General features: G+C 42.8%; 1 protein-coding gene across 1 annotated transcript in view; it reads left to right on the forward strand.

Moving 5' to 3' along the window:
* Positions 1–26,032, forward strand: part of MYO5A (myosin VA) — a 360,108-nt gene that overhangs the window by 330,947 nt on the left and 3,129 nt on the right. Inside the window, 4 exon segments of the mRNA XM_030189293.1 lie at positions 4,229–4,379; positions 8,895–9,177; positions 15,585–15,759; positions 16,630–16,710. Of these exon segments, the coding sequence (XP_030045153.1) occupies positions 4,229–4,379; positions 8,895–9,177; positions 15,585–15,759; positions 16,630–16,710 (690 nt within the window).

Consider the following 26,032-nt stretch of genomic DNA (forward strand, 5'->3'; position numbering starts at 1 on the left):
CAGGAGCGAGGAAGTTAGCAGGGTGCCTCCAGCTGCTGAAAGCATGCTCATTTTGTGCATGAACTGAGCATGCTTGGGGAGTGCAAGCATCGGTGGCTCGCTCCTGAGGCAGTGGATTTCTTCGGCTGATGGGGCTTTACTATCCCACCAGCCGTTGAACAGGTGCTGCAGCTTTGGAGGGGGCCTGAGCCCAAAGTGAGGGCCCAGGTCTCCAAGCCCTCCCCCCCTGGCTATGCCACTGATTAAAGGCCCAGTATCTTCCTTCTGCCTCCAGGTCCAATTCTGTCTCTCCACTTCCCTCCCTCACTCCATCCTTCTCTCCCTCAGTTCTGCATATGTCCCTATTTCCCCCCTCCCTCTGTGCACAGTCCAGCATTTCTTCTTCCCCTTTTGGCTCTGCCTGCAGTTCTCTCTCAATTCCCTCTCCCGCACAGTCCGGTATCTCTCCCTCCCCTCCCAGACCTGACCATGGCTCTCTATCAGGTCCCCCACCCGCACCTAGTATAGCTTTTGAAACTCAAGCAACTCTTTCACCCTGCAGTGCCAGCCGTACTCAGAGGCTGCCTGCAACCTGCACCAGGCCTTTCCCTGTGACCCATCTCGCCCTTCTATGTCAGAAGGGGCCATATAGGTCAGAGGAAAGGCCCAGTTCAGGCCACAGGCAGCCTTTGAGTACAGCTGCCATTAGTGCTGCAGGGCTGAAGATTTGCTTTGCTGTTCCAAAGGTACACCTGGTGGGAGTGGGGGGGGTACCCAAGAGAGAGCCTCAGACAGATCCGGGCGGGGAGGGAGAGATGCCGGACCATGCACAGCAGGGGGAAGCACTGGAGGGAGGCAGAAGATGGGCAGCACGTGATTAAATATTTTAATCGCAATTATCATGCAGCCCTACATAAAATACAATCAATGAGGTAAATTAGATCCTAGTAATAGCAATGACACGATACAATATACATATTAAAATTGCACAATAAAACATTTGTATAACAGAAATATGATAAATGTCAGCAGAACACAAATGATTACTGTAATAGGCAGCATGGAAGATTATTCATATGACATAGATATGATACTTATGATATCAGCACAGTACACATGAAACATCTTACTAGGTAGCCGAGGAAGCAAGTATAGTCAAGACATATAGACAGATCAGTAAGGTAAGTCAGAGGCTCAGGGATAAATAAATGGGTGGCTAAATTGATGGCAAATTATATGTACAGTTTATTTATTTATTAGGATTTATTTACTGCCATTGGATAGGGTATGATGAATTGGTCCACTACAGGGTGTGCAGCAAGCTAGTTCAGGTGTGGACTGGATAGTCAGTTGCCACATGTATTGAAGGCTTGGGAGAAGAGCCAGGCTTTTTCACCTGCTTTTTGAAGCAGAGGTCAGAACTTAAGTAAAAATAAATGTATATTAAGTAAAAGTACAGTGAAAAACACATTAAAAAATTTTAAGTTAAAAAGTTATCATTTAATATAATACTTTTTGAGTAAAAAGTAAAAGTACTACAACTTCAATGAATGCAAGTATTACGTTTTTATCCCAACAACTTTATTGCTCTGCAATTCAATCCACTTTGCGTTTAGTAAAAAAAAACATTTTTAAAAATGACTGTCACTCATGCAAGTGTGCTTGTGAGTCATTAATCCAGTAAGCTCTTTGAGCAGGGACTGTCTCTCTTTGTTAAATTGTACAGCGCTGCGTAACCCTAGTAGCGCTCTAGAAATGTTAAGTAGTAGTAATAGTACAGCTAAAAAGGTGTTCAACTGCACTAGCAGGAAGTAGATTGTTCTGTCTGATACAAAGTTCCATCAAATCAGGCCAGGTCACAATATTACTGATGTTATATATTACCTATCATTAGGATCCTTCTTAAATGAACTGACATCAAACTCAAGTTAACATTGAACTCTTTTATTGGTTTCTTTATAACATTGTCATTTGAACGTTACACATTACCCTTGTTCCTAAATTACTGAAACAAATTGTATATATATTTTCTCTAAGTTGTACTACTTTCTCAGTTCTTGAAATACATCTACATTCTGTAATTCTCATTCCGGAAATGGTGATCACCATTACAGATTATTGTAAGCCACATTGAGCCTGCAAAGAGGTGGGAAAATGTGGGATACAAATGTAGCAAATAAAAATGTCTTCTGGCTTGGTCTGCAGGTATTGATCAAGGGAATCTCTGTCTGAAACACTTGACTTCTGTATAGAAAAGAATACTCTCTCTCTTAATTATTGTCATTATCATCTGTATAAGAAGTAGTTCTGTCTAATCCCGAGAAGGTTCACTGGCAAATATTACATGTATGCAATTTCTTTTGATGATAGTACAGATAGTGATGCTCCTTGAGAGGACTGTAAAGGCCTCACAGGTGTGTTGAGGGATAACTTATTCTTTGTTTCTTTTGTACCCCACCCTGGATATGGGCGGGTTAGAAATAATGCATTTCAGTTTCTTTAGGTACTCTGGCCCATTTTGCCAGAGTTTGACAGAAAATGTGAAAAATTTGACATCAAACCTATGGCAAGGCAAAAAAAAAAATGATTTCTATCATTTCCTTGAATATCCTTTCCTTGTTACCTCTCAGAGTTTCAAGTTTATTTCAAACTTTCTATCCCGTTCATTAGATGAGCCATCTGGGCAGCTTACAATCTAAACGAAGAAAGGAAAAAATGGTGAAAGCGCAGTTAGAACATGATAATGAGGGATAGAGGAATGAACTACAAATGTGGATAGGAAAGCGAGAGGATGGGGGAACACACAAGGTATGCGTCCTTGTGGTCAACACTCCTAAGGCATGCCAGAGAAGGCTAGCCAAAGGCATCTTACATTGTAAGTGATGGCAGATAAAGACTTGAATGGTCCATCCAGTCTTTTCAACAGTCACATTCATTATCAATTCAAGATTAAATTAACAATGATTGTGATACATACTTGATCATGATCTTTCTTTGGTGTTTCTGGGTCATAGAACGTAGAAGTCTGCCCAGCTCTGTTCTTATGTTCCAACTACTGGAGTTGCCATCAAAGCCCACTCTAGCCTATCCGAATTAGTCTTGTCATTTGCAGGACACAGACTGCAAAAGTCTGCCTGGCACTGTCCTCACGTTCCATATTACTGGCATTTCCGTCAAAGCTCTCTCCAGTCCATCCTACATCCGGATTGCTATATGCAGAACTTAGACTGTACAAGCCAGCCCAGCACCAGCCTTAGTCAATACAGCCAGAGTTACCATCCAAGTGCCACTTGACATGCAAACACATATGCAACCCTTTAAGTTTTGTTTATTATACCATTCATTTTTTAATTAGAGATGCTCTTTGTTCATCCCACGCCTTTTTGAATTCTGTCAGGTTTTTTTTTTTCTCCACCACCTCCCTTGGGGGAGGGTATCTTAAAACAAAAAAAGTCTTAAGGCCAGCTTTAAAAGCATCCAGAGAAAGTTGGAGTCTTAGTTCAGTGGGCAGTTTATTCCATAATTCTAGGCCATGTACTGCAAAAATAGTGCTTCTGTTTGTTTTATAAACTCTTAAGTACTATAATGCACTGTAAAGTAATGCTTCAGCAGACTCTTTTGAACTATATTTTTATTGAAGATTTTTCTTTTCATAATTAACACATCATACATTAATGCTGTTTAAGGGAGTTAGTTATCGTGAAGAAGGCTGTCTTCCATTTAAATATGTGAATGAATGTATATTATTAATATAACTCGCCAGACTTTTAAGCCGGATAGATGGCAATGTAACTTCAAAATCCAAATTTTATTTTATTTTAAACATTTCTAACCCTCATTATCTAAACAATTGTAAGTGGCTTACAAATTAACATATGCAATCTGACAAAAGACAATAGACAAGAAAACGAAATTAATAAAAGCGCAAGAGAGATAGCAAAACAATATGCTTATAAGATACGTTAAAAAGCTTCATCAGATAGATAAACATCCCAATCAGGAAAGAGATTTGTGTGTGTGGAGTAAAAATAGTCATCTATGGAATGAGCTAGAGAACCATCTTCTGTTTAGTTAAGTATTTACATGGAAACCTTAACATAAAGTGCACTTTTTTTGATTGGGGTTGTGAGTATTCTAGTGATGGAGGGAGCAGGTGGTGAATATCATATCCCTATCTCTTCTCTTGCATTAAATATACATGAAAGGAGAGATGCACACCTAACATGAGTTTGTTGCTTTGTCACCCCAGGGATTTATGAAGCACAACACGTCTCGTCAAAATGAGCACTGCCTGACGAACTTTGACCTTGCTGAATACAGACAGGTCCTGAGTGACCTGGCCATACAGATCTACCAGCAGCTTGTCCGAGTGTTAGAGGTCATCCTACAGCCAATGATTGGTAAGGCAGAAAGCAGTGTGTTATACATCCATGAGAGCAGACATCCACTCTGTATTTTTATCACACCATTTTTTGAAATGGCTCTGAAAAATCTGCAGATCTGATTAGTACTCTTTAGAAGCCATGATTACTGGAGGTAATGCAGCTCATGTGTGCAAAGATTTTCTCATAAATTGGATTCTTTGTAATGGGATTTCTATTTACTTTTCTACCTGCTGGTAGAATTCATCTGTGATGGGCTAATTCCTGAGAGGCCTTGTCCGGTGAGTGCAGTCAGATCTGATCCGACAGTTAGAACGGATACAGATTTCTCTAGACATCAGGACACCGATGATGAAAGAATGAAGCCATTTCTGCTTGCTGTATATAAATCCCTCAGGAACTGAAGGCCATTGCTAGAACCAGGGAACTGATTGCTACCATCTGGCCTGTGATGGCAAAATAAACCAAATGAATTAAGTGCACCAAGACATTTTATGGGCTATGAGGACATTTAGTGGGTAATTTTATCACTGGGTGCCTGGTAGGAGCCTGTTGTATAAAGGAACTTAGGTGCTTATTTTGCTTTATAGAATATTTATTTTATTTTTATTCAAAAGATTAATAGCCCACTTTAAATCAAGACTATGTAGTAACATAGTAGATAATAGCAGATAAAGATCTGCACGGTCCATCCAGTCTGCCCAATAAGATAAACTCATAGCATATGTTGTAATAGAACATATATATTCTTGACCTTGATCTGTCCTTGCCATTTTCAGGGCACAGACCATAGAAGTCTGCCTAGCATGACATATTCTCCAATTACTGGCGTTGCCGTTGAAATGCACTCCAGTCCATCCAGATGTGCTTAGCCATAATCGGGGCATAGACCATAGAAGTCTGCCTGGCACTAGCCTTATTTCCCAATTACTGGAGTTACGGTCTAAGAACTGCTAAGTTTTGTGTTGCTTCCATTCTCTTTCCATCTAGGAATCTTTTTGTGTTTATCCCACACATAATATTAGATTACGAAAGTATGCACCTGTAAGTTAGGTGCACACATTACACCTCACACCCAAGTTCCAGTCATACACAATATTCTATAAGCTGTGTGTGGAAATGAGTCCTGCCCATGCTCTACCTGTACAATACATGTTATGTAAGATATGTGCATATTTACAAAATAGCGTTTAGGTAGAATATTTCCATTTACCTGCATGCACACTCATATGCACATATGTCATTCTCATAAGAACATAAGTATTGCCATACTGGGACAGACCTGAAGGTCCATCAAGCCCAGCATCCTGTTTCCAACAGTGGCCAATCCAGGTCAAAGATACCTAGCAAGATCCCAAAAAAGTTCAAATAAGCAGTGGATTTTCCCCACGTCCATCTTAATAATAGCTTATGGACTTTTCTTGTAGCAAGTTATCCAAACCTTTTTTAAACCCCACAGCTAACTGCTTTTACCGCATTCTCTGATGAATTCCAGAGTTTAATGACACATTGTTTTCCGTTCCTTTCTCATCTTTTATGCTTGTATTCTGCACATAAATGTTAGCACCCACTTTATAAAACTACATAAATGGCCTCTTATAAAATTATATCATGCTAAAGGTACATGCAGTGCAAGCCAGTGCCTACTTGTACAGTAAACTGTCAAAAAATACTGGCTCTCATCTACTGTTTCTTTAAATGATAGTACAAAACAAAAAATATAGTAGAGAGTGTACTTAGAGTAACACCAAAATCTTCTTAGGTCAAATGAAGTAGAGTCTCATGTTGCACAACACGGCTACTGTCACTTCACTCCCGCGGTGAATCTGTGCTTGTGTATGTTTTTTTAATCAAAGGCTCTTCCCCCAACCTACCTCTGCTGCAATCACTCATACGGTTACTTATTTAAACATAACAATGCATAGGTAACATTGTGGTTGTGTGACACTTATCAGACTGGCTTGCCCATAAGCCCCGACAGGTGCCTGATCGCAATCTCTGCTTTGTCGGGGGGGGGGGGGGGGGGGCGTTAACACCAAATTGTCTAAAGTGCCTCTTCACTGCGCGAGGGATATTGTAGGCATGTACATAGTTGACGCAAGTACATGGTTAACGCGTGTTAAAAATGTTAATGCACCTATAACGCTGCTTAGTAAACAGGTCACTTAAACGTGGTGTACCTAAATTCTAATTCACATAATTGAAAAGGAGGCGTGGCCATGGGCAAGGCACGGTCGTTTCTAAAATGTATGCACTTTTTTAAAATACACACGATCTGCGCCTAATTTTGGTGTCTGGATTTACACCAAGTAAAACGTGGCCTAAATTTAGTTGCGTGGCAAGCCGCTTGGCATATTCTATATACTGCACGGAAATTTAAGTCTATTCTGTAAAATTTAGGTGCACTTTTGAGAACTCGCCTAAGCATGATTTTTTTCCGCTCAGATTTTTTTAGGCGCCATTCATAGAATCTAGACCTAAATTTGTTAGTACACCTTATTTAAAGGACCCCTAAGTGTTCATGTCATCAGTCTTGGTGCAATTTTTGCAGGATTTTGCCAGTGTTTTATAAAATATAGGTGAATATCCAGCTTATAATTGAAAAAGAAAAACGCCTATATTGCGACCCAAATCGGGAGATAGACGTTTATCTCACAAAAACGAATAAAGCGGTATAATCGAAAGCCGAATTTGGACATTTTCAACTGCACTCCGTCGTGGATGCGGACAAAGTTGATGGGGGCGTGTCGAAGGCGTGGTGAAGGCGGAACTGGGGCGTGGTTATCGGGCGATCAGAGATGGGTGCCTTTCGCTGATAATGGAAAAAATATATGCGTTTTTAGCGAGAATTTAGGGCACTTTTCCTGGACCCTGTTTTTCCACGAATAAGGCCCCAAAAAGTGCCCTAAATGACCAGATGACCACTGGAGGGAATCGGGGATGACCTCCCCTGACTTCCCCAGTGGTCACAAACCCCCTCCCACCACAAAATATGCCGTTTCACAACTTTTTATGTTCACCCTCAAATGTCATACCCACCTCCCTGGCAGCAATATGCAGGTCACTGGAGCAGTTATTAGGGGGTGCAGTGGACTTCAGGCAGGTGGACCCAGGCCCATCCCCCCCCCCCCACCTGTTACACTTGTGCTGATAAATGGGAGCCCTCCAAACGGCCCCCGAAACCCACTGTACCCACATGTAGGTGCCCCCCTTCACCCCTTAGGGCTATAGTAATGGTGTAGACTTGTGGGCAGTGGGTTTTGAGGGGGATTTGGGGGGCTCAACACACAAGGGAAGGGTGCTATGCACCTGGGAGCTCTTTTACCTTTTTTTTTGTTTTTGTAAAAGTGCCCCCTAGGGTGCCCGGTTGGTGTCCTGGCATGTGAGGGGGACCAGTGCACTATGACTCCTGGCCCCTCCCATGAACAAATGCCTTGGATTTATTCGTTTTTGAGCTGGGCGCTTTCATTTTCCATTATCACTGAAAAACAAAAACGCCCAGCTCACAAATTGTCGAATAAAACATGGACGTCTATTTTTTCCGAAAATACGGTTCGATCCTCCCCTTCACGGACTCGTTCTCGGAGATAAACACCCATGGAGATAGACGTTTTTGTTCATTTATGCCCCTCTATATGTCCTCAAAATAGTCAAAAATGTGGTTTATGGTTTGTTTATTGATATACTCCTATTCCTGAAACATAACATAGTGGTTTACAAATTTAAAACAATTAGAAGAGAACTCCAAAACCAAATAAGATAGGGAAATATAGAATAGCAGTATTCACATTGTAAAAGCAATAAAACCAGGGTTTAATCATTCATCAAGTACAGAGCATAGTTTTCAGACAGACAGTGCCCATATTGCTCCCTGTTATCTCTAAAGGCCAATCTAAATGGGTGAGTCTTAAGGGGGCAGCCTTGAGCTTTGGAAAATAGGTACCCTCCTGCCCTGTTAACTAAGAGCTCCGTTTACAAAGCTGCACTACTGATTAGCGGTGCACTGAATACAAAGAATCCTATGGGACTAGAATGGGCTTCTTCGCATTCAGCACGGCAGCAATCGGTATCACATCTTTGGAGGCTTACGTGTTCTGTCATAAAATTATTGTCTTTAGATGTGGCACCTTGTAATAGAAATAAAGGGAAATGGGACTTGATATATTGCCTTTCTGAGGTTTTTGCAACTACATTCAAAGCGGTTTACATATATTCAGGTACTTATTTTGTACCAGGGGCAATGGAGGGTTAAGTGCTTGCCCAGAGTCACAAGGAGCTGCAGTGGGAATCAAATTCAGTTCCCCAGGATCAAAGTCCACTGCACTAACCACTAGGCTACTCCTCCAAATTAATAGAAGTATGAAATTACAATTTGTGAGTTCACATTTCTGGTTCCTGGGTGGGATATTATTCTTTCCCTTGTTCTCTAATGTGCCAGGAGGGATCACCAGATACTATTACCCCTGGCGTTGGTTAAATTTCCCTCACCCCCACCCCAACCTTGCTCATAACCATTCTGTGCTTCATTACCAGTTTCTGGAATGCTGGAGCATGAGACTATCCAGGGCGTCTCTGGTGTAAAGCCTACAGGCTTGCGGAAGAGGACCTCAAGCATTGCTGATGAAGGGACTTACACCTTGGACTCCATCATTAGACAGCTCAACACCTTCCACTCGATAATGTGCCAACATGGTATGGACCCAGAGCTCATCAAGCAGGTGGTGAAGCAGATGTTCTACATCATCGGGGCAGTCACGCTGAACAACCTGCTTCTACGCAAGGATATGTGCTCTTGGAGCAAGGGCATGCAGATAAGGTGAGAAGAGAGAGAGAGCAGAGCATTTTCACTCAGTGAACTGTAAGAGTTGATTTATTTGGCGATTTACTAATCAATATCAGTTTTAGATTGCATAGTTTCTATTTAACCCCAAATCTTTTAGGCCTCTGGAAGGTGAATGCTGAGCAATAGCTGAGATGCATCAGACAGCGGTATTGAAAAGGAAATATTCATAAGACCGTTGAGCAAAATCTCACAGCAGATTAGCATAGTCACACACACCTTTTCAACCACACACAACCTCCAGCCCCCAAACAGTAATTATGAAACTTGGCAAGGAGTTGGGTTTTGGGACTGTTTGGAAGGAAGTTCATTAAGTGTGACAGGAAGCAGGGACAGAGTCAGACCTTGAGGTGGGAGGAGGCCAGAGACCAAGGTGGGGCACATTTTGGTTGCCACCGCTGTACATTTTGGCTGGTGGAGGTCCCCAACCCCCACCAGCTGAAGCACCGCTGCTGCCAATACCTTGGCTGGAGGGGGGGTCCCCAACCCCCACCAGCTTAAGACTTGGTAGCTAGGTAGGGCCATGGGGGACTGGGCCCCCCCAAATTTGCTCTGGGACCCTGGTTTGCTGGCGGGGGTCCCCAAACAGGATGCTGGGCTTGATGAACCTTCGCTCTGTCCCAGTATGGCAATATTTATGTTCTTAATTTATCAGGTAAAACCTAATTTTATCCTAACATTACATAACTTCCCCCTATTCCAGAACCTGTGGGATGTATAAAAGTAACCCCTAGAGTGGGTGGGATCCTGGCACCATAGCCCCGCGGACTGAAGCCGCAAAACTGGCTTCAGAGCTTGCCACAACATCCACCCAGTAGTATGCAATGTTGACCACATCACCACCTTGCAAATATCCACTAGAGACGGTCTCTACCCAGGATGTTGCTGTACGCCTCAAGCCTGAGCACCCTGCTTCCCTGCAAGCAAATAAGTTGATGTCCTTCAGCCATCTAGTAATTGTGGGCTTGGAAGTCTCTGTTTAACAAAAAAAGCACAAACAATCATTTGTGACTTAACTCATTCATGACTTCCAGATATCTAATGAGGACTCTATGCACATTGAGATCCTTCTAGAAAGAATATAGGGGAAAGGGAAATGGGACTTGATATACCGCCTTTCTGAGGTTTTTGCAACTACATTCAAAGTGGTTTACATATATTCAGGTACTTATTTTGTTCCAGGGGCAATGGAGGATTAAGTGACTTGCCCAGACTCACAAGGAGCTGCAGTGGGAATCAAACTCAGTTCCACAGGATCAAAGTCCACTGCACTAACCACTAGGCTACTCCTCCACTCCACAGAGCCCCTTCGTCCTCTCTGTGAAAGGACAGAAGCTCCACAGATTGGTTGAGATGAAATGTTGATAACCACTTTCAGAATAAAAGAAGGAACTGTGCGCAGGGAGACCCCTGCCTCCGAAAAGTGGAGCAAAGAATCCCAATGAGAGCCTTAGGCTCTGAAACCCTATGTGCCAATGCAACAGCCACCAAGAATGCTCTTTAGTGTAAGACCTATCAAGGAGGCCTTCCAGAGTAGCTCAAAAAGAGGCTTCTGCAAAGCCCAGAGGACTAAATTAAGGTTCCACTCTTGACACAGTGTACAAAAGGGATGCCACAAGCAGCCTGCTCCCTGCAAGAATCGATCAATATCCAGGTGAGCTGCAAGGGACCTCTTTTGTAGTTGGCCCCTGAAACAGGCCAAAGCCATAACCTGAATTTTTAGAGAACCCACCACCAGTCCTTTCTGAAGGCCTTCGTGGAGAAACGCTAGGATGTGCATGATCTGAGCAGAGAAGGGAGAAAGTCTGCATTCAGAACACCAGCCTTCGAATGTTCTCCACACCCTCGCATATGCCATGGATTTAGAGCGTTTCCGAGCTTGAAGCGAGGTAGTAGTGACCGAATCAGAATAATCTTTTTGTTTCAACTGAGCCCTTTCAATGGCCAAACAGAGCACAGCCGCTATTTTACAACCTCGGAGCCCGACAGAGCATTCAGCTGCATTGGAATGTATATTTCCCACTTTACCACCGAAACCACTGCCGAGTCCATGACACCTCAACTTGAAATTGCCTCAATTAGAATCCACAACAAAACGCTACGCAATCATTTGAATTGTGTCTTGTTTTACAGACCTCCAGGTAACTGGAACGAAGGCCAGACTAACTTCATGGACTTCATTTCAAACACGTGTAACCAACTCCAATGTACTAGTATTAGGAGACATGAACCTTCACTTAGAAGGCCCAAACTCAATCAACATACAAGAATGTAAGGAATTCCTCCAACTATGGGATCTCAAATGGCCACAAATGCAAGCAGACTGTGGAATACCACAAGGATCACCACTATCACCGATCCTCTTCAACCTAATGATGACCCCACTAGCCAAGTCCTTATCCAACCAAGGCCATAACCCTTTCATCTATGCAGACGATGCCACAATATTCATTCCTTACAAACCTAAACTGACTGAAATCAACAAAATCAAGATCAGCTTGAACATCATGGACTCTTGGGCAAATGCATTTCAACTAAAACTAAACAAAGAAAAAAACACACTGTCTCATCCTCTCATCCCTACACAGCGCAGACAACCCCACTATTATCAACACCCCAGATTACACCCTCCCTATCTCAGACAGCCTGAAAATCCTCGGTGTTACAATGGACCGCAACTTAACACTACTACTACTACTAAACATTTCTAGAGCGCTACTAGGGTTTCGCAGTGCTGTACAGCTTAACAAAGAAGGACAGTCCCTGCTCAAAGGAGCTTACAATCTAAAGGACGAAATGTCAAGTTGGGGCAGTCTAGATTTCCTGAATAGAGGTATAATGGTTAGGTGCCGAATGCGACATTGAAGAGGTGTGCTTTGAGCAAGGATTTGAAGATGGGCAGGGAGGGGGCTTGGCGTATGGGCTCGGGGAGTTTATGCCAAGCATAGGGAATAAACTAGGCAGCCAAGTGACATCCACAACAAAGAAAATGTTCCACTCAGTGTGGAAACTCAAACGCGTGAAACCATTCTTCCCGAGGGGAACATTTTGCAACCTGACACAATCAATGGTAGTAAGCCATATAGATTACTGCAATGGAATTTATGTGGGATGCAAAGAACAACCCTTAAAGAAACTTCAGACCGCTCAAAGCACGGCAGCTAGGCTTACCTTCGGAAAAACGCGATTTGAAAGTGCAAAACCCCTTCGCGAAAAACTACACTGGTTCCCAATCAAAGAACGCATTGCTTTCAAAATCTGCACTCTGGTTCACAAAATTATCTACCGTGAAGCTCCGGGATACATGACAGACTTGATCGACCTACCAACTAGAAACACATCCGAATCAACACGAACGTACCTAAATCTGCACTACCCAAGCTGCAAAGGACTCAAATACAAATCAACTTACGCGTCCAGTTATTCCTACATAAGCACACAACTTTGGAACGCATTACCAAAAGCCTTGAAAACTACGAACGACCACCTAAACTTCCAGAAATCACTAAAAACTAACCTGCTTAAAAAGGCATACCATACCAATCCAACATAAATGCCTGATCTTTGCAACACAACAAAACTAAAGAACGTAATGGACATAACACAACTCGTCTGCTGTACAATTCCTTAGTGTAGCTGTGCCACATGAAACTTTATCTTACCACAACATCACTTTGTATTTGTTTACACTGGAGTCTGTAACACCTCTCTGGTACTATGTAAGCCACATTGAGCCTACAAATAGGTGGGAAAATGTGGGATATAAATATAACAAATAAATAAATGTTGCTCTTACACCATGCATGTTTACTGAAGCATGGCCAGTCAGAGTTGCTGCAAGGCAGTTTCTCGCCCCACTATAAATGAGGCTCTCTGCTTCACCCTCCTTATCTGATGTGGCCTTGGGTCTATTCAGAGGAGCCATCGTTGAAAGAGCCATTAAAGGAGGGAGGGAGATGACCAGTAAGTACCGAGGTTGTTTCTTAAAGAGGAGCTCATTACTCTTATTTCTGAGGCACTGGCAGTGCTTTCCACTGAGGAGCCTTCTGAGGCGCCAGGAGTTCTATTTTCGTCAATCATGAGGGAGCTTAGAGGTCCTTCCCAATGCATCCTGACATTCAGGACCAGCTTACAGCAGAATGGGTCTCACCAGACACGGGGATGAGAGTGAGAAGGGCCATGGCTCATCTCTACCCGTTGGCTCTGAAGGAGAAAGAGAAAATGCAGCTTCCCAGGGTAGACTGTCTTGTTAAGATCACCTCACCGGTGGAAGGGAGCATTTCCCTAAAAGACCTACAGGATAGGAAGCTAGAAGGCTCGCTGAAACAAGCTTTTGAAGTGGTTTCTTTGTGCCTTCAAGCGACAGTGTGTAGCTCGTTTGTGGAAAGAACATGCCTGAAGTGGCATCATCAGTCTGCAACACAAGATGGGCACCATAACACCCAGCTGAAAGCAGGATTGGACTACTTGGTGGATGCTATTTATGACATGTTATGGGTTGTGGCCGCAGTACATTGTTTGGCTGTCATAGCAGGTCAGCAGCTCTAGCTGTGGCATTGGGCAGCCGATGCAACATCAAAGGCACATCTAGTTAAACTGCCCTTTTGGGGCAAGTGACTATTTGGAGAAGATCTCAGTAACTTGGTGAAAGAACTGGGGGAACCAAGCTGCAGTGGTTGCCAGAAGATAAGCCAAAAGCCTCTGGTAGTCCATCTTCAGGGGTCTCTTGATCTCAATTTCTAGACAGCAGACGGTACCAGCTTGGTCGTCGGCAACATGGATGTCTCGCTTTCACACGCACCAATCTTCCTTTTGTACAGACAGAAGTCCTCCTTTCAGTCAGCTAGGGTGCCCAATGCCTCCTGAGCTTTGCAGTGATGCGAGGCTGGTCAACTCTTCTCTTCCTCTCGTGGGAGGACGTCTTCAGGAGTTTGGGGAGGAGTGGGTTCTGGATATTTTTACAGAAGGTTACAAGTTGGAGTTCTCCCACCCAGTCGCTCTTCTCTTCTTGCAGTTTCCTTCTTGAAAGGGAACCGAGGCAGTCGAGGTTCAGGCCACTATAGATTCCTTGCTGGCTCTCCAGGACATTGCTCTAGTTCCCCAGGCCAAACAGGGACAAGGCAGATACTCTGGAGTCTACTTAATTGTTCCAAGGGAGAAAGGCACCTTTAAATCAAAAGATTTACATAGGAACATGAGTAGCCATACTGGGTCAGCCCAATGGTCCATCTAGCTCAGTATCCTGTTTTCCCAAACAGTGGCCAAGCCAGGTCGCAAGTACCTGGCAGAACCCCAATTAGCAACAACATTCCACGCTACCACTCCCGGGGCAAGCAGTTGCTTCCCCATGTCTGTCTCAATAGCAGACTATAAACTTTTCCTCCAGGAATTTGTCCAAACCTTTTTTTAAACCCAGATACGCTAACCGCTGTTACTACATCCTCCGGCAAAGAGTTCCAGAGTGAAAAAATATTTCCTCCTGTTTGTTCTAAAATTATTTCCATGTAACTTTCTTGAGCGTCCCCTAGTCTTTGTACTTTTGGAATGAGTAAAAAATTGATTTACTTCTACTCTTTGTACACCACTCAGGATTTTGTAGATCTCAATCATATCTTCCCTCAACCGTCTCTTTTCCAAGCTGAAGAGCCCTAGCCTCTTTAGCCTTTCCTCATACCAGAGGAGTTCCATCCCCTTTATTCATTTTGGTCGCTGTTCTTTAAACACAATACTCACGGCAGTGGTTTCACCATGGAGCGATACAAAGGCATTATAGTATTTTTGGTCTTAATTCACCATCCCTTTCCTAAACTGCTACCTCCGAGTGTCCCACTTTCACATGGAAACGCCCATAGACACAGAATGGGAAAAATGTCTCAGTAAATCAAGCCCTGAGAGACCAAAACCCTTTGAAAATTGAGGCCCCATATATATTTCTAGAGCTTTTTCTCTGCTATTATGCATGTCTGAGTAACCGGAAGAATCCAGAGCCTTTGGTTCAGTTGTGATGTCTATGAGAGCAGTTGTGGAAAACTGGCTAGGGCAGTGCCTCATGCTTCCTACTGCTAAAGGAATTACAGACTAATAACCATATTATGCTGGACAACGATGTTCTTCATAACATGGAATAGTTCCTATTCGAATAAGTCTAAATTTGCCACAGTTATAAATTATTACAGTGTTCTCCCTCCCCCAACAACATCTTTTTACTAGAAAAGACAGGTGTCACAGAATGTTCAGTTAGGCGAGTGGCTGATGATTTTTCTTCTCCTTCCAATGAATTTTGTTTTATGTATTTATTCCAATATTTATTTTCCGCTCTACCTTTCCAGGAGCAGTGAGCTCTTGAGATTTGCTGACTATCCATCAATGTCTTTCTTCCCCAGGTACAATGTGAGCCAGCTTGAAGAATGGCTGCGTGACAAGAATCTGATGAACAGTGGTGCCAAGGAGACCCTGGAGCCATTAATACAGGCTGCACAGCTGCTGCAAGTGAAAAAGAAAACAGATGAAGATGCTGAGGCGATTTGCTCCATGTGCAATGCTCTCACTACTGCACAGGTAACACCGGAATTCTCCCCTCACCCCCCACCTCCAGCAGCAGCACATTTCAGGTCTCTTGTGAGCTATTGTTTCATCAGGACTCAGTGCTGCTCTTATACACCCCTGTCCTGCTGCTTCGAACTAGGGAGGGAGAAGTACAGTACTATGAAAATGCTCCAAATAAACGGTGTCTTAAAATATTTATTTATATATAAACTTATAGGCCGCGCAATCTAATGTTCTTGGTGGCTTATTACATAATAAAATGCCAATAAACAAAAGTATGATAAAATACAAAAACAGGTATAACTTTTTAGAAGAGACCCCCCCCCCCCCCAGGCCTAGTATTCAGTTTAATCTGTAATGGTTGTTTTAAATTAAATATAAACCTCTTATGTGATCAAATTGTGGCAATCTGTGCTGGACTGAAATTTCTGGCATATCTGGACTTCACACCAGAAATGTTTGGAATGATATCTTATACACATAACTGGTCTCCATAAATCCTTTCTTGCATTCAGATTGTATTGCTGTTTCTCAAATATAATAAACATATGAGTTTATCTTGTTGGGCAGACTGGATGGACCGTGCAGGTCTTTTTCTGCCGTCATCTACTATGTTACTATGTTTATAATAAGATTAGATGAAAAATAAGATTTACTTCTGTTTTGTGGCTATGGGGATCATGACCCTTATAATTTACCTCAAAAAAGTCAAGTAATTAGGAACTTGTAAAGGTGGTTAATACAGTACTGTATGTAAAGAGCATTCACTGTCCCATATTACCCCTAGTGCTAATATTAATTAGCTGTTTGCTATTTCTGTTCAAAACAAAACACAATTTGAGAATCTTCACAAATTAAGAGTACTGTTTTTTCTTCACACAGATTGTAAAAGTTTTGAATTTGTATACACCAGTCAATGAATTTGAAGAAAGAGTCTCCGTGTTGTTTATTCGTACTATCCAGGTAAGGTCACAGATTTTCTGCAGTGTGCATCTTCTCATTGTGCCGTGTTCGACAAGCGAGGCTGTATCACCAATTCACTGGTGGATGGCAGCTGTTTGGAATAGGGCCTTAGTTGTAAAGGAACACAGAAAATGCTGACAAAACTTTTACATTTTCTTTAAATTTGTATCTTGTCACCACAGAATTTAGAAAAGACACATATATGGTAGTTGCAGGAGCTTTTTCTGTTCTACCCAGTCTTTGTCCACCATAATTTGGGGGTCTATAAAATGAATGATAGGTGAATTTGCCTAAATCAAATATGATATAAATAGAATGTGCTGCTATTTTGTGCCCTGTGCATCTTTTATTAGAATATGGGTCAACACATTTGAGGCATCTTGATGTGGCTTCACATCCATAAACTTAAGTATCTTCAGTGTTTGGCCAGTGATTTGTTTTGAATGTAAGATACACATTGTGCCATGATTAAGATGATGAAATAAAAATAGATAAATCTTACGCATATAATAATGTTCTAGTTCAGAGATGGATCAGACAAAATGGAATGGAACACACTGTTAATGTGATATGACTGAATGTGATGCATCCTTCTGTCTCAGAAGATGGTTGTGTCGATTTATATCAAACCTCTTGTCTAAATTTTGAATTGTCAGTACATGATGGTTGATCTTTATTCCTTTATGTTAAGAGTTCTGACCTCACTCCTGAGCCTTATCCGCAAATATAAAACAACTGTAATGAAATCATCACCTCCGCAAAGGTTAAAAAAAAAATTAAAAAACTCTACTAAAACCAAAATAATTGCAAGAGAGATGTTAGAAAATATGGTTACACGTCTTTGAGCTATGGGTATGGCCTTAACAGTTCTTGCACAAAACTCAGCCTCTAGTAGGTTGTTAACCACTATTATTCACCTGCAATTCTCTGGCAGTTCAATGATACTGGAAAGGGATACTCTTCAAAAGGCACCAACTTTGCATTTCTTCTATCAGAATTGTTCCTATAAATGGATCTTATGATGGAAACAGCTTCTGTTCTAAAACTCCAACTGCCTTTTTATGCATTTTAAGGTTTAATGGTTTCTATTCAGGATCAAAATAAAATATACCCAACATCAAGCAATTAAGCAACAAGTCCAAACGGTAACATCAAATGGCTACAAGATAGCAAGCATAACAAAATAATAAGCAGAAACATCTTACAACAACAACTGTATAACACATGATCCTCATTTTGTTGTGAGAAATCTCACACTACCCTCCAACCTCATAACCCTGTGTACCATTCTATTTTATCGAATATGTTCAAAATTACCACCATACCATACCTTACCTCTTACCAGAACAAAACTACTGAGGTGACCGGTGTTCTGGGTCTTTTTATGCATTTTTAAAATACATTATACTGATTTGATTTTAGTAAGTGTGAAAGTCACCAGAGGACTGAGGTTACTGGAGTTGCAGGGATGTGGCTCTATATTGGAACTGAGGGAATTTCATGCCTGCAGTAACATTAAAAGCCAAGGACCCCCTATTGAAGGAGTATATTAGCAGAAAGAACTGTAGGAGGACAGGAGATGGGGAAAATGGAGAATAGGGATGTGCTGTTTTAAAACAGAGAAATAATGATGAAATAATACAGTGAAATGTTTTTAGTTTGTCATTTTTGCAAGCGCTATATGGTTTAAGTGCACTGTAAAGTGTAACTTGGAACTGAAAATGGCAAAGTGAAAAACTAACTTAAAAAAAAAAATTTTAACAAGAGGTCTTTATTGAACTGTTCAAACACATACAGAACAGATATAACTAAAAAGTCACACCAACATCAACACCCTTACACCCTCCCACTACAAAACCTACAACCCAAACTCACAGAAACAAGAAAGCAAACATAACAGAAAGACCAAACATATCTAGCCACAAAAACCTCATCAAAATCTGCCCCCAACAATGAGACAGCCTCCAACTACACCTCAATACCGTTCGCATACATAAACACTAGATCAGTTGTGAACAAAAAAAGAAATCATCAGGAACTGGATAGAGGATGAAAACTTAAGTGCTCTATTCATTACTGAAACCTGGATTTGATTCGAAGACGACCCTATCTTAAATGAAATATGCCTCCCTGATACAATTGTCTTCAAACTACAAGAGGCATAAAAAGAGGGGGTGGAATAGCAGTGATCTACAAATTCTTCCGCAAAACAAAACTGAAGTCCAATTATAGCTCCCCTAACTGGAAATTCTATCATGCTCTATATGAGCTGACACCCTTCAAGTCCAACTGTGCTGTATCCTCTTCTACAGACCACCAGGAAAATGGTCTGAAACCCAGCTGGAATTCACCAACTTTATCTCTAACACATGTATATCACACTGTTAACATACTGCTACTCGAAGATCTAAACTTACACCTAGAAAACACAAATGATGCAAATACCAGAGTCTGTCACATCTTCCTCCAACAATGGAACTTCCAGTATCCACCTCCTCAACCTGCTCATAACAAAGGCCACACAATCGATCTAATAACCTACAAACTTACAGAAACACACCTCATTCCCACAGTGGCATAAAATGGAAAGAGACACTGTGGTCCGACCTCTACAAACTACTTGCAACCTTCAACTGGAAAGAATCTACCCCCTAAATCAAAACTACTACTAAGACCTTCAAATCCTGAGGTAAAATCAACAACGAAACCTTCTGGCCCAACATCTACTCAGACTCCTCATCACCTCCCCACAATTGCACACAGTTCCTAATGTCCTGGGAAGACAGATGCCTGACTGTGCTCAACAATATAGTGCCACTGAAAACAGAGAGAACTACAAGATCCAATATGAATCCTTGGTACAACAACAAACTACAGGAACTCAAAAGAGAATGCATAAAACTAAAATGACAATGGAAAAAAACACAAAGCTGAAGAAAATTAAAAAAAATGGAAATCAGACTATACAAATCAAAATTAAGATCAATCAAATTCAACTACTACAAACAACTAAGTGGAAATGACTATAAAAACACACAAAAAATTATACAGTTTAATCAACACTCTACTGTCCACTACTCATCATACAGTCGAAACAGAAAATCCACCAGGTGCCCAAGATCTAGCTCACTACTTCGAAGACAAAATAACATCACTAAGATCCAGCTTCCAAAAAGACGACCCAAACCTCGAACTGCTTCTGGATGAACTCACAAGTAATGCCGAACCATTTCACACTGACAGATTTTGGTCATCATTCTCTCACCCAAACACGACTTGAGTTGTCTGACAAATACTACTCAAAACTACCAAATCCCATTGCTCATTGGACACATGTCCAAGTCACTTACTAAAAGATCCTCCCGTCCAATTCATAGAAGGCATTACAACCTACCTAACAGACCTACTAACTGCTGGAATCTTCCCTAAGGAAAAAAGTAATGTAATCCTATCACCCATCCCCAAAACTCCCAAAGCTAGCAAAAATGACATAAAAAACTACTGACCAATAGCCAAGTTCCTGGAGTGTATAGTCAACAAGCAACTCACCGACTACATAGACAACTTTTCCATACTTCATGACTTCCAATCAGGCTTCAGATCGCTTTGCAGCACAGAAACGATGCTAACTGCTCTCGTTGCCAACTTCAGAAGAGAAATCAGTCAAGGCAGGAATATTCTACTTCTACAATTTGATGTGTCTTCAGCCTTCGATATGATAGACCACGACACTCTACTACAATTGACAAAATTGGAATACGTGGAGCAGTCCTCAAATGGTTTGAGCAAATTCTTACCATGAGGTCATATATCAAGTCAAAATGGAGAATCAACTATCCTCCCCCTGGAAACCCTAATCAGGAGTTCCATAGGGATCATCCATCTCTCTGATCCTATTCAACATCATGATGGTCTCGCTAGCCAAACCACTCACCACACCAAGGTCTCAACCCATTTATCTATGCCGGCAGTGTGACCATCTACATCCCCTTTGAAAATGACATCACAGACATCTCACAGAAAATCAGAAGAGGTCTAACCACTTTAGAAAACTGGACCATGGCATTCAAGCTCAAACTCAACAAAGGTAAAACCCATTTCCTGGCAATAACAGCACCCCACAAACAAACCTCCATAACCAACGTAACCGCAGATGGAACTACATACCCCCTTACAAACAACCTAAAACTCCTAGGAGTAAAACTGACATGTGAACCCCAAGTCAGAAAGGTAGTAAAGACCTCATTCCACACTATGTGGAAACTGAGAAGAATTAGAAACAACTCCCCTCACCAATATTCCGACTTGTAGTCCAATCCACAGTTCTTACATACCTTGACTACTGCAATGCAATTTACACAGGATGCAAAGAGCATATCACCAAGAGACTGCAAACAGCTCTAAACACAACAGCCAGACTCATCCTCAGAAAGCCTCAATACGAAAAAGCTACCCCTCTGTTATAAGCTCCCAATCAAAGCACGTATAACCTTTAAACTCTGTACTATGATATAGCTTATATTACATGGTGTGAAGCACCTGCATGCCTATCAGACATGATCATCTTACCCCTTAAGAACGCGCTAAAGGAATCAAGGAGTTACCTGACCCGGCACTACCCCAGATGTCGCAAGCTCATCTACAAGACGCTCACTCGGCGAACTTCCCTTACCAAAGCACCAAGATGCGGAACACCCTTCCCAAACCACTATAAAGTCCATAACGCCCTACACCAACTTTTGAAAACACCTTAAGACCTACACCAACTTTTGAAAACACCTTAAGACTTAACTGTCCAAAAAGTTCTTACCCACATAAAACTAAAACATTTGCATGGTAACACGCCTCCTCCCCCTCTAGCTCTTACCAAGCCCTCTCACATCCCTACCCTCTATCCCCCCACCTTTCCTATTAAAATGTAATTCGCCTCCTCTTGTACTAGTTTTGTAAGCCACATTGAACCAAACCTGTTTGGAGAATGTGGGGTATAAATGCTGCTATAAATAAATAAGTAAGTAAGTAGGTCACGTGATCGCCGTGGCTGGGAGCAGAAGCAGCCTTTGCTAGCTCCCGGGCTTTCCCCACTGAAACAAAACTAATCTGCTTATTTTCCAACATATCCGAACTAAATATCATATTGGGAGCTAACAACAATGAAGGGCGCTCAAAAAGAACTAGAGAACACTCTGTATGGCCTCGAAACAGCTGCGTAGGGAGCAGGACAAGCTCCGAACAGTGGAGACTAAGATGGCGGATTCACGTGGCACCTTGAGCCCACAGGGGAACAGCATGTGGACGGCCAAGCTAGTAGCGGAGGTAAAAACAGTGGTGGAAGAAGTGTTAGATACTAAGCTACAAAATTTGCTAGACAGAACTGAAGAGGCTCATGAACGACTGGACAACGTATGTTTGAAGCTTGATGCAGGGCTGCACAGAACTTCGGCGCTGGAGGAGCAGACGCAAAGTTTGTCTGGCGAACAGAAGTGCTTACAGAAATAAGTTAGACGATTTGGACATGAAATGAGATTGAAGGGGGGCAGACTCAAGAAAAATGTCAGGAAGTATTTCTTCACGGAGAGAGTGGTGGATGCTTGGAATGCCCTCCCGCGGGAGGTGGTGGAGATGAAAACGGTAACGGAATTCAAACATGCGTGGGATAAACATAAAGGAATCCTGTTCAGAAGGAATGGATCCTCAGGAGCTTAACCGAGATTGGATAGCAAAGCCGGTAGTGGGAGGCGGGGCTGGAGGTTGGGAGGCGGGGATAGTGCGGGGCAGACTTATACGGTCTGTGCCAGAGCCAGTGGTGCGAGGTGGGACTGGAGGTTGGGAGGCAGGGATAGTGCTGGGCAGACTTATACGGTCTGTGCCAGAGCCGGTGGTGGGAGGCGGGGATAGTGCTGGGCAGACTTATACGGTCTGTGCCAGAGCCGGTGGTGGGAGGCGGGGATAGTGCTGGGCAGACTTATACGGTCTGTGCCAGAGCCGGTGGTTGGGAGGCGGGGTAGTGCTGGGCAGACTTATACGGTCTGTGCCCTAAAGAGCATAGGTACAAATCAAAGTAGGGCATACACAAAAAGTAGCACACATGAGTTGTCTTGTTGGGCAGACTGGATGGACCGTGCAGGTCTTTTTCTGCCGTCATCTACTATGTTACTATGTTCTCGACACAATAATCTACAATTAGTTGGTATCCCAGAGTTGGCTGGGGCATCAGACCTCGTGGGAATTTTAGAGACATGGCTTCTGGCAGCACTAAACCTTGGAGACAGGATGCCTTATTTTCAGATTGAACGAGCTCATAGATTGGGTTCTTTGAATTCCTCAAGAGATAAACCACGAGTGGTGATTCTAAAAATTTTGAATTATACACATAAACGAATGATCTTGCGTGCCACTCGAGGAGGAACGACATAAAAGCATCAAAATGTCAAGGTACTATGCTTTCAAGATTACTCAGTCCAAGTTCAGCAGCAAAGTAAGGCTTATGGACTGGCTTGCTCTGCCTTGTTTAAACTAAATATTCATTTTGCCTTACTGTACCCGGCAAAGCTCAGGGTCACCCATGAAGGTAAAACTTCACTATTTACCACACCAGGAGAGGCCCTTGCTTTTGTGGAATCTTTGCCTTGGGTTTCTTCCTCACCTGATGCAGTACCAGGAGATGCCAGGAGTGGAGGAGTGGCCTAGTGGTTAGGGTGGTGGACTTTGGTCCTGGGGAACTGAGGAACTGAGTTTGATTCCCACTTCAGGCACAGGCAGCTCCTTGTGACTCTGGGCAAGTCACTTAACCCTCCATTGTCCCATATAAGCCGCATTAAGCCTGCCATGAGTGGGAAAGTGCGGGGTACAAATGTAATAAAAATAAATACCTGAAGGGTTACAAGCGCGGAGTCTCTAACTTTGAACAACTCTGCTCATGGATGGCGATTTTTCTAGAAGACACCAAGCACACTGTATGATTTCGGGGTATTGGTATTACTCGATGTTCACCAATGTTCATATTTGTCACTTGTCATATCCCCCTTCCCCCCCCCCCTTTTTTTTTCTTCTTCACTTAATGACTTGCCATGACGGGTAGAATGTAGACTTGTAAGGCTGCTATTTCTCACAAAGTCAGATCGGAGCTTGTGTGGGAGAAGGAATGACAGTATAAAGCTACGATGTTAAGGAACTGTATTTTCAAGCATATTCAATGTAAGCTCAGCAGCACGGGCAGATATGGCTCTGATATTTCCCGCCTTATTCAAGAAGGACACTCGCTTCGTCTATCATTGGCTGGTGACTGAGTTTTTTCATCATTGGAGGCAGACTTAAGAGACTCGTGTTATATCACAGTAGTGAAAAAGGCCCGTTTCTGACACGAATGAAATGGGCGCTAGCAAGGTTTTCCTCGGAGTGTGTATGTTTGAAAGAGTGTGTGTGAGAGTGACTGTGTGAGAGAGAGAGAGAGAGAGAGAGAGTGAATGTGCGAGTGTGTGTGTGTGACAGAGAAAGTAAGACTGAGTGTGAGTGAGACTGGGTGTGAGTGTGTCTGTGAGAGAGAGAGTGTGTGTGTGTGAGAATGAGTGTGTGCCAGGGGTCCCCACCCCACCCCCTCCGAGTTTCAGGGTCCCCATCCCCCCTCCCTCCAAGTTTCTGGGTCCCCCCTCCCTCCAAGTTTCTGGGCCCCCTCCCTCCGAGTTTCAGGGTCACCCTCTCTCAGAGTTTCAGGGTCCCCCCCTCTCTTACTCCCTCCGAGTTTCAGGGTCCCTCCCTCCGAGTTCCAGGGTCCCTTCCCTCCCTCCCACCCTACCCCAGTGCTTCTCCCATCCACCAGCTAAGTCCTGGCCTGACCCACAGCCAGCAGGAGCTCCCTCATACTGTCTCACAGACATGGAGAGGCAACGGCGGGGCTGACGCAGCCACGGGCACTCAGCATGTTAAAGTTCAGCTCCCAGGTTTTTTTCACGCGTATGCTGTTTGCTTAGTTCTTAATTCGCTTGGCCGCCAACCGCGAGACACAGAGAGGGTAGGCGGTGTGCAGGTGTGCTGAAAACTATTTTCGTTGGTTGGTTGCCTTGCCTCTCACTGTTCCGCCCTCGATGTCATCACGTTTTGACGCGAGGGCGGGACAGAGAGAGATGGTGACAGACTGACGAACCTTACGAACCCTTCAGTTCAGTGAAGCCACGGAGTCAGCTTCAGAACATTGGGGGTGGAAATTATTATAGTAGATAAGTGGGACATACAGTTATGACACATTGGAGGTGGTGGGTGGAGAGACACAGACTGCCTATTTAAGTAGTTCAGTTTGGCTTGAAGTTAATCTAAACGAGATGGCTGGATGCAACTATGCTTTGAACTGCTGTTTGCTTTTGTCGATTTTGTATTTATGGTGTATTTATCCCCCCCTCCCCCCCTCTTTTTTTGTCTCTTCGTTTCTTGGTTTTATTTCCCTCATTGTCTTTCTCTTCTGTCTTCTATGCATTATCTTGTGTGGATGTATTATGTGCTTGTAGGGCTTCCACAGATAGTTTTGAATCTACCCTGGAAAAATGTATATGGTTAATCTAGTATTACATACAATTTAGACAGTTGTGTAAAACTTACAAAAATACTAAACTGTGTTTGTAAGCCACTGTCTGTGTTCTGTAAGAGTGCAGTGTTCATTCCGCGATCTTGTAGATTATATTAGGGACTTCGGCATTTATTCCCACTTTCCTGGATTCTCCCTGTGGGAACCTGCAGCTAAATGCCAATGAATCCTTCTGATTTCTGAACCCTGGGTGATGAGCGATATTTTCAGAACTTCTCTGCTGGTTATAAAAACAGCTAACAGGCCTGCAGATTTCACCACTGACCTCATTGGCCAATTTCCCAGATGCTTGAAGCATGACTAGTTTGCCAACAGTTTTATAGGACTGGTGATGATATAAAGGATATGATCCTCTTTTAATTAATCAAATATCTAGGTTGGCCAAGGATGACATGACCTACAATTTGCATATGGTATTCCTCATGAAATGAGAGGGACTTTCTTTCTTATATTGAAAGTTAAAACTGCACACCCACACTGCATGTAAATGCAGGGTTAAATGACACGCATGTAATTACTCGGCACTATTCTGTAAGGGTTTATATAAGTGCAAAGGGCAAAGGGACAGATACATGTGTGTGTCTCCAATATACAGTGGGGGAAATAAGTATTTGATCCCTTGCTGATTTTGTAAGTTTGCCCACTGACAAAGACATGAGCAGCCCATAATTGAAGGGTAGGTTATTGGTAACAGTGAGAGATAGCACATCACAAATTAAATCCGGAAAATCACATTGTGGAAAG

Source organism: Microcaecilia unicolor, chromosome 1 (assembly GCF_901765095.1).
Source record: "Microcaecilia unicolor chromosome 1, aMicUni1.1, whole genome shotgun sequence".
Lineage (NCBI taxonomy): Eukaryota > Metazoa > Chordata > Amphibia > Gymnophiona > Siphonopidae > Microcaecilia > Microcaecilia unicolor.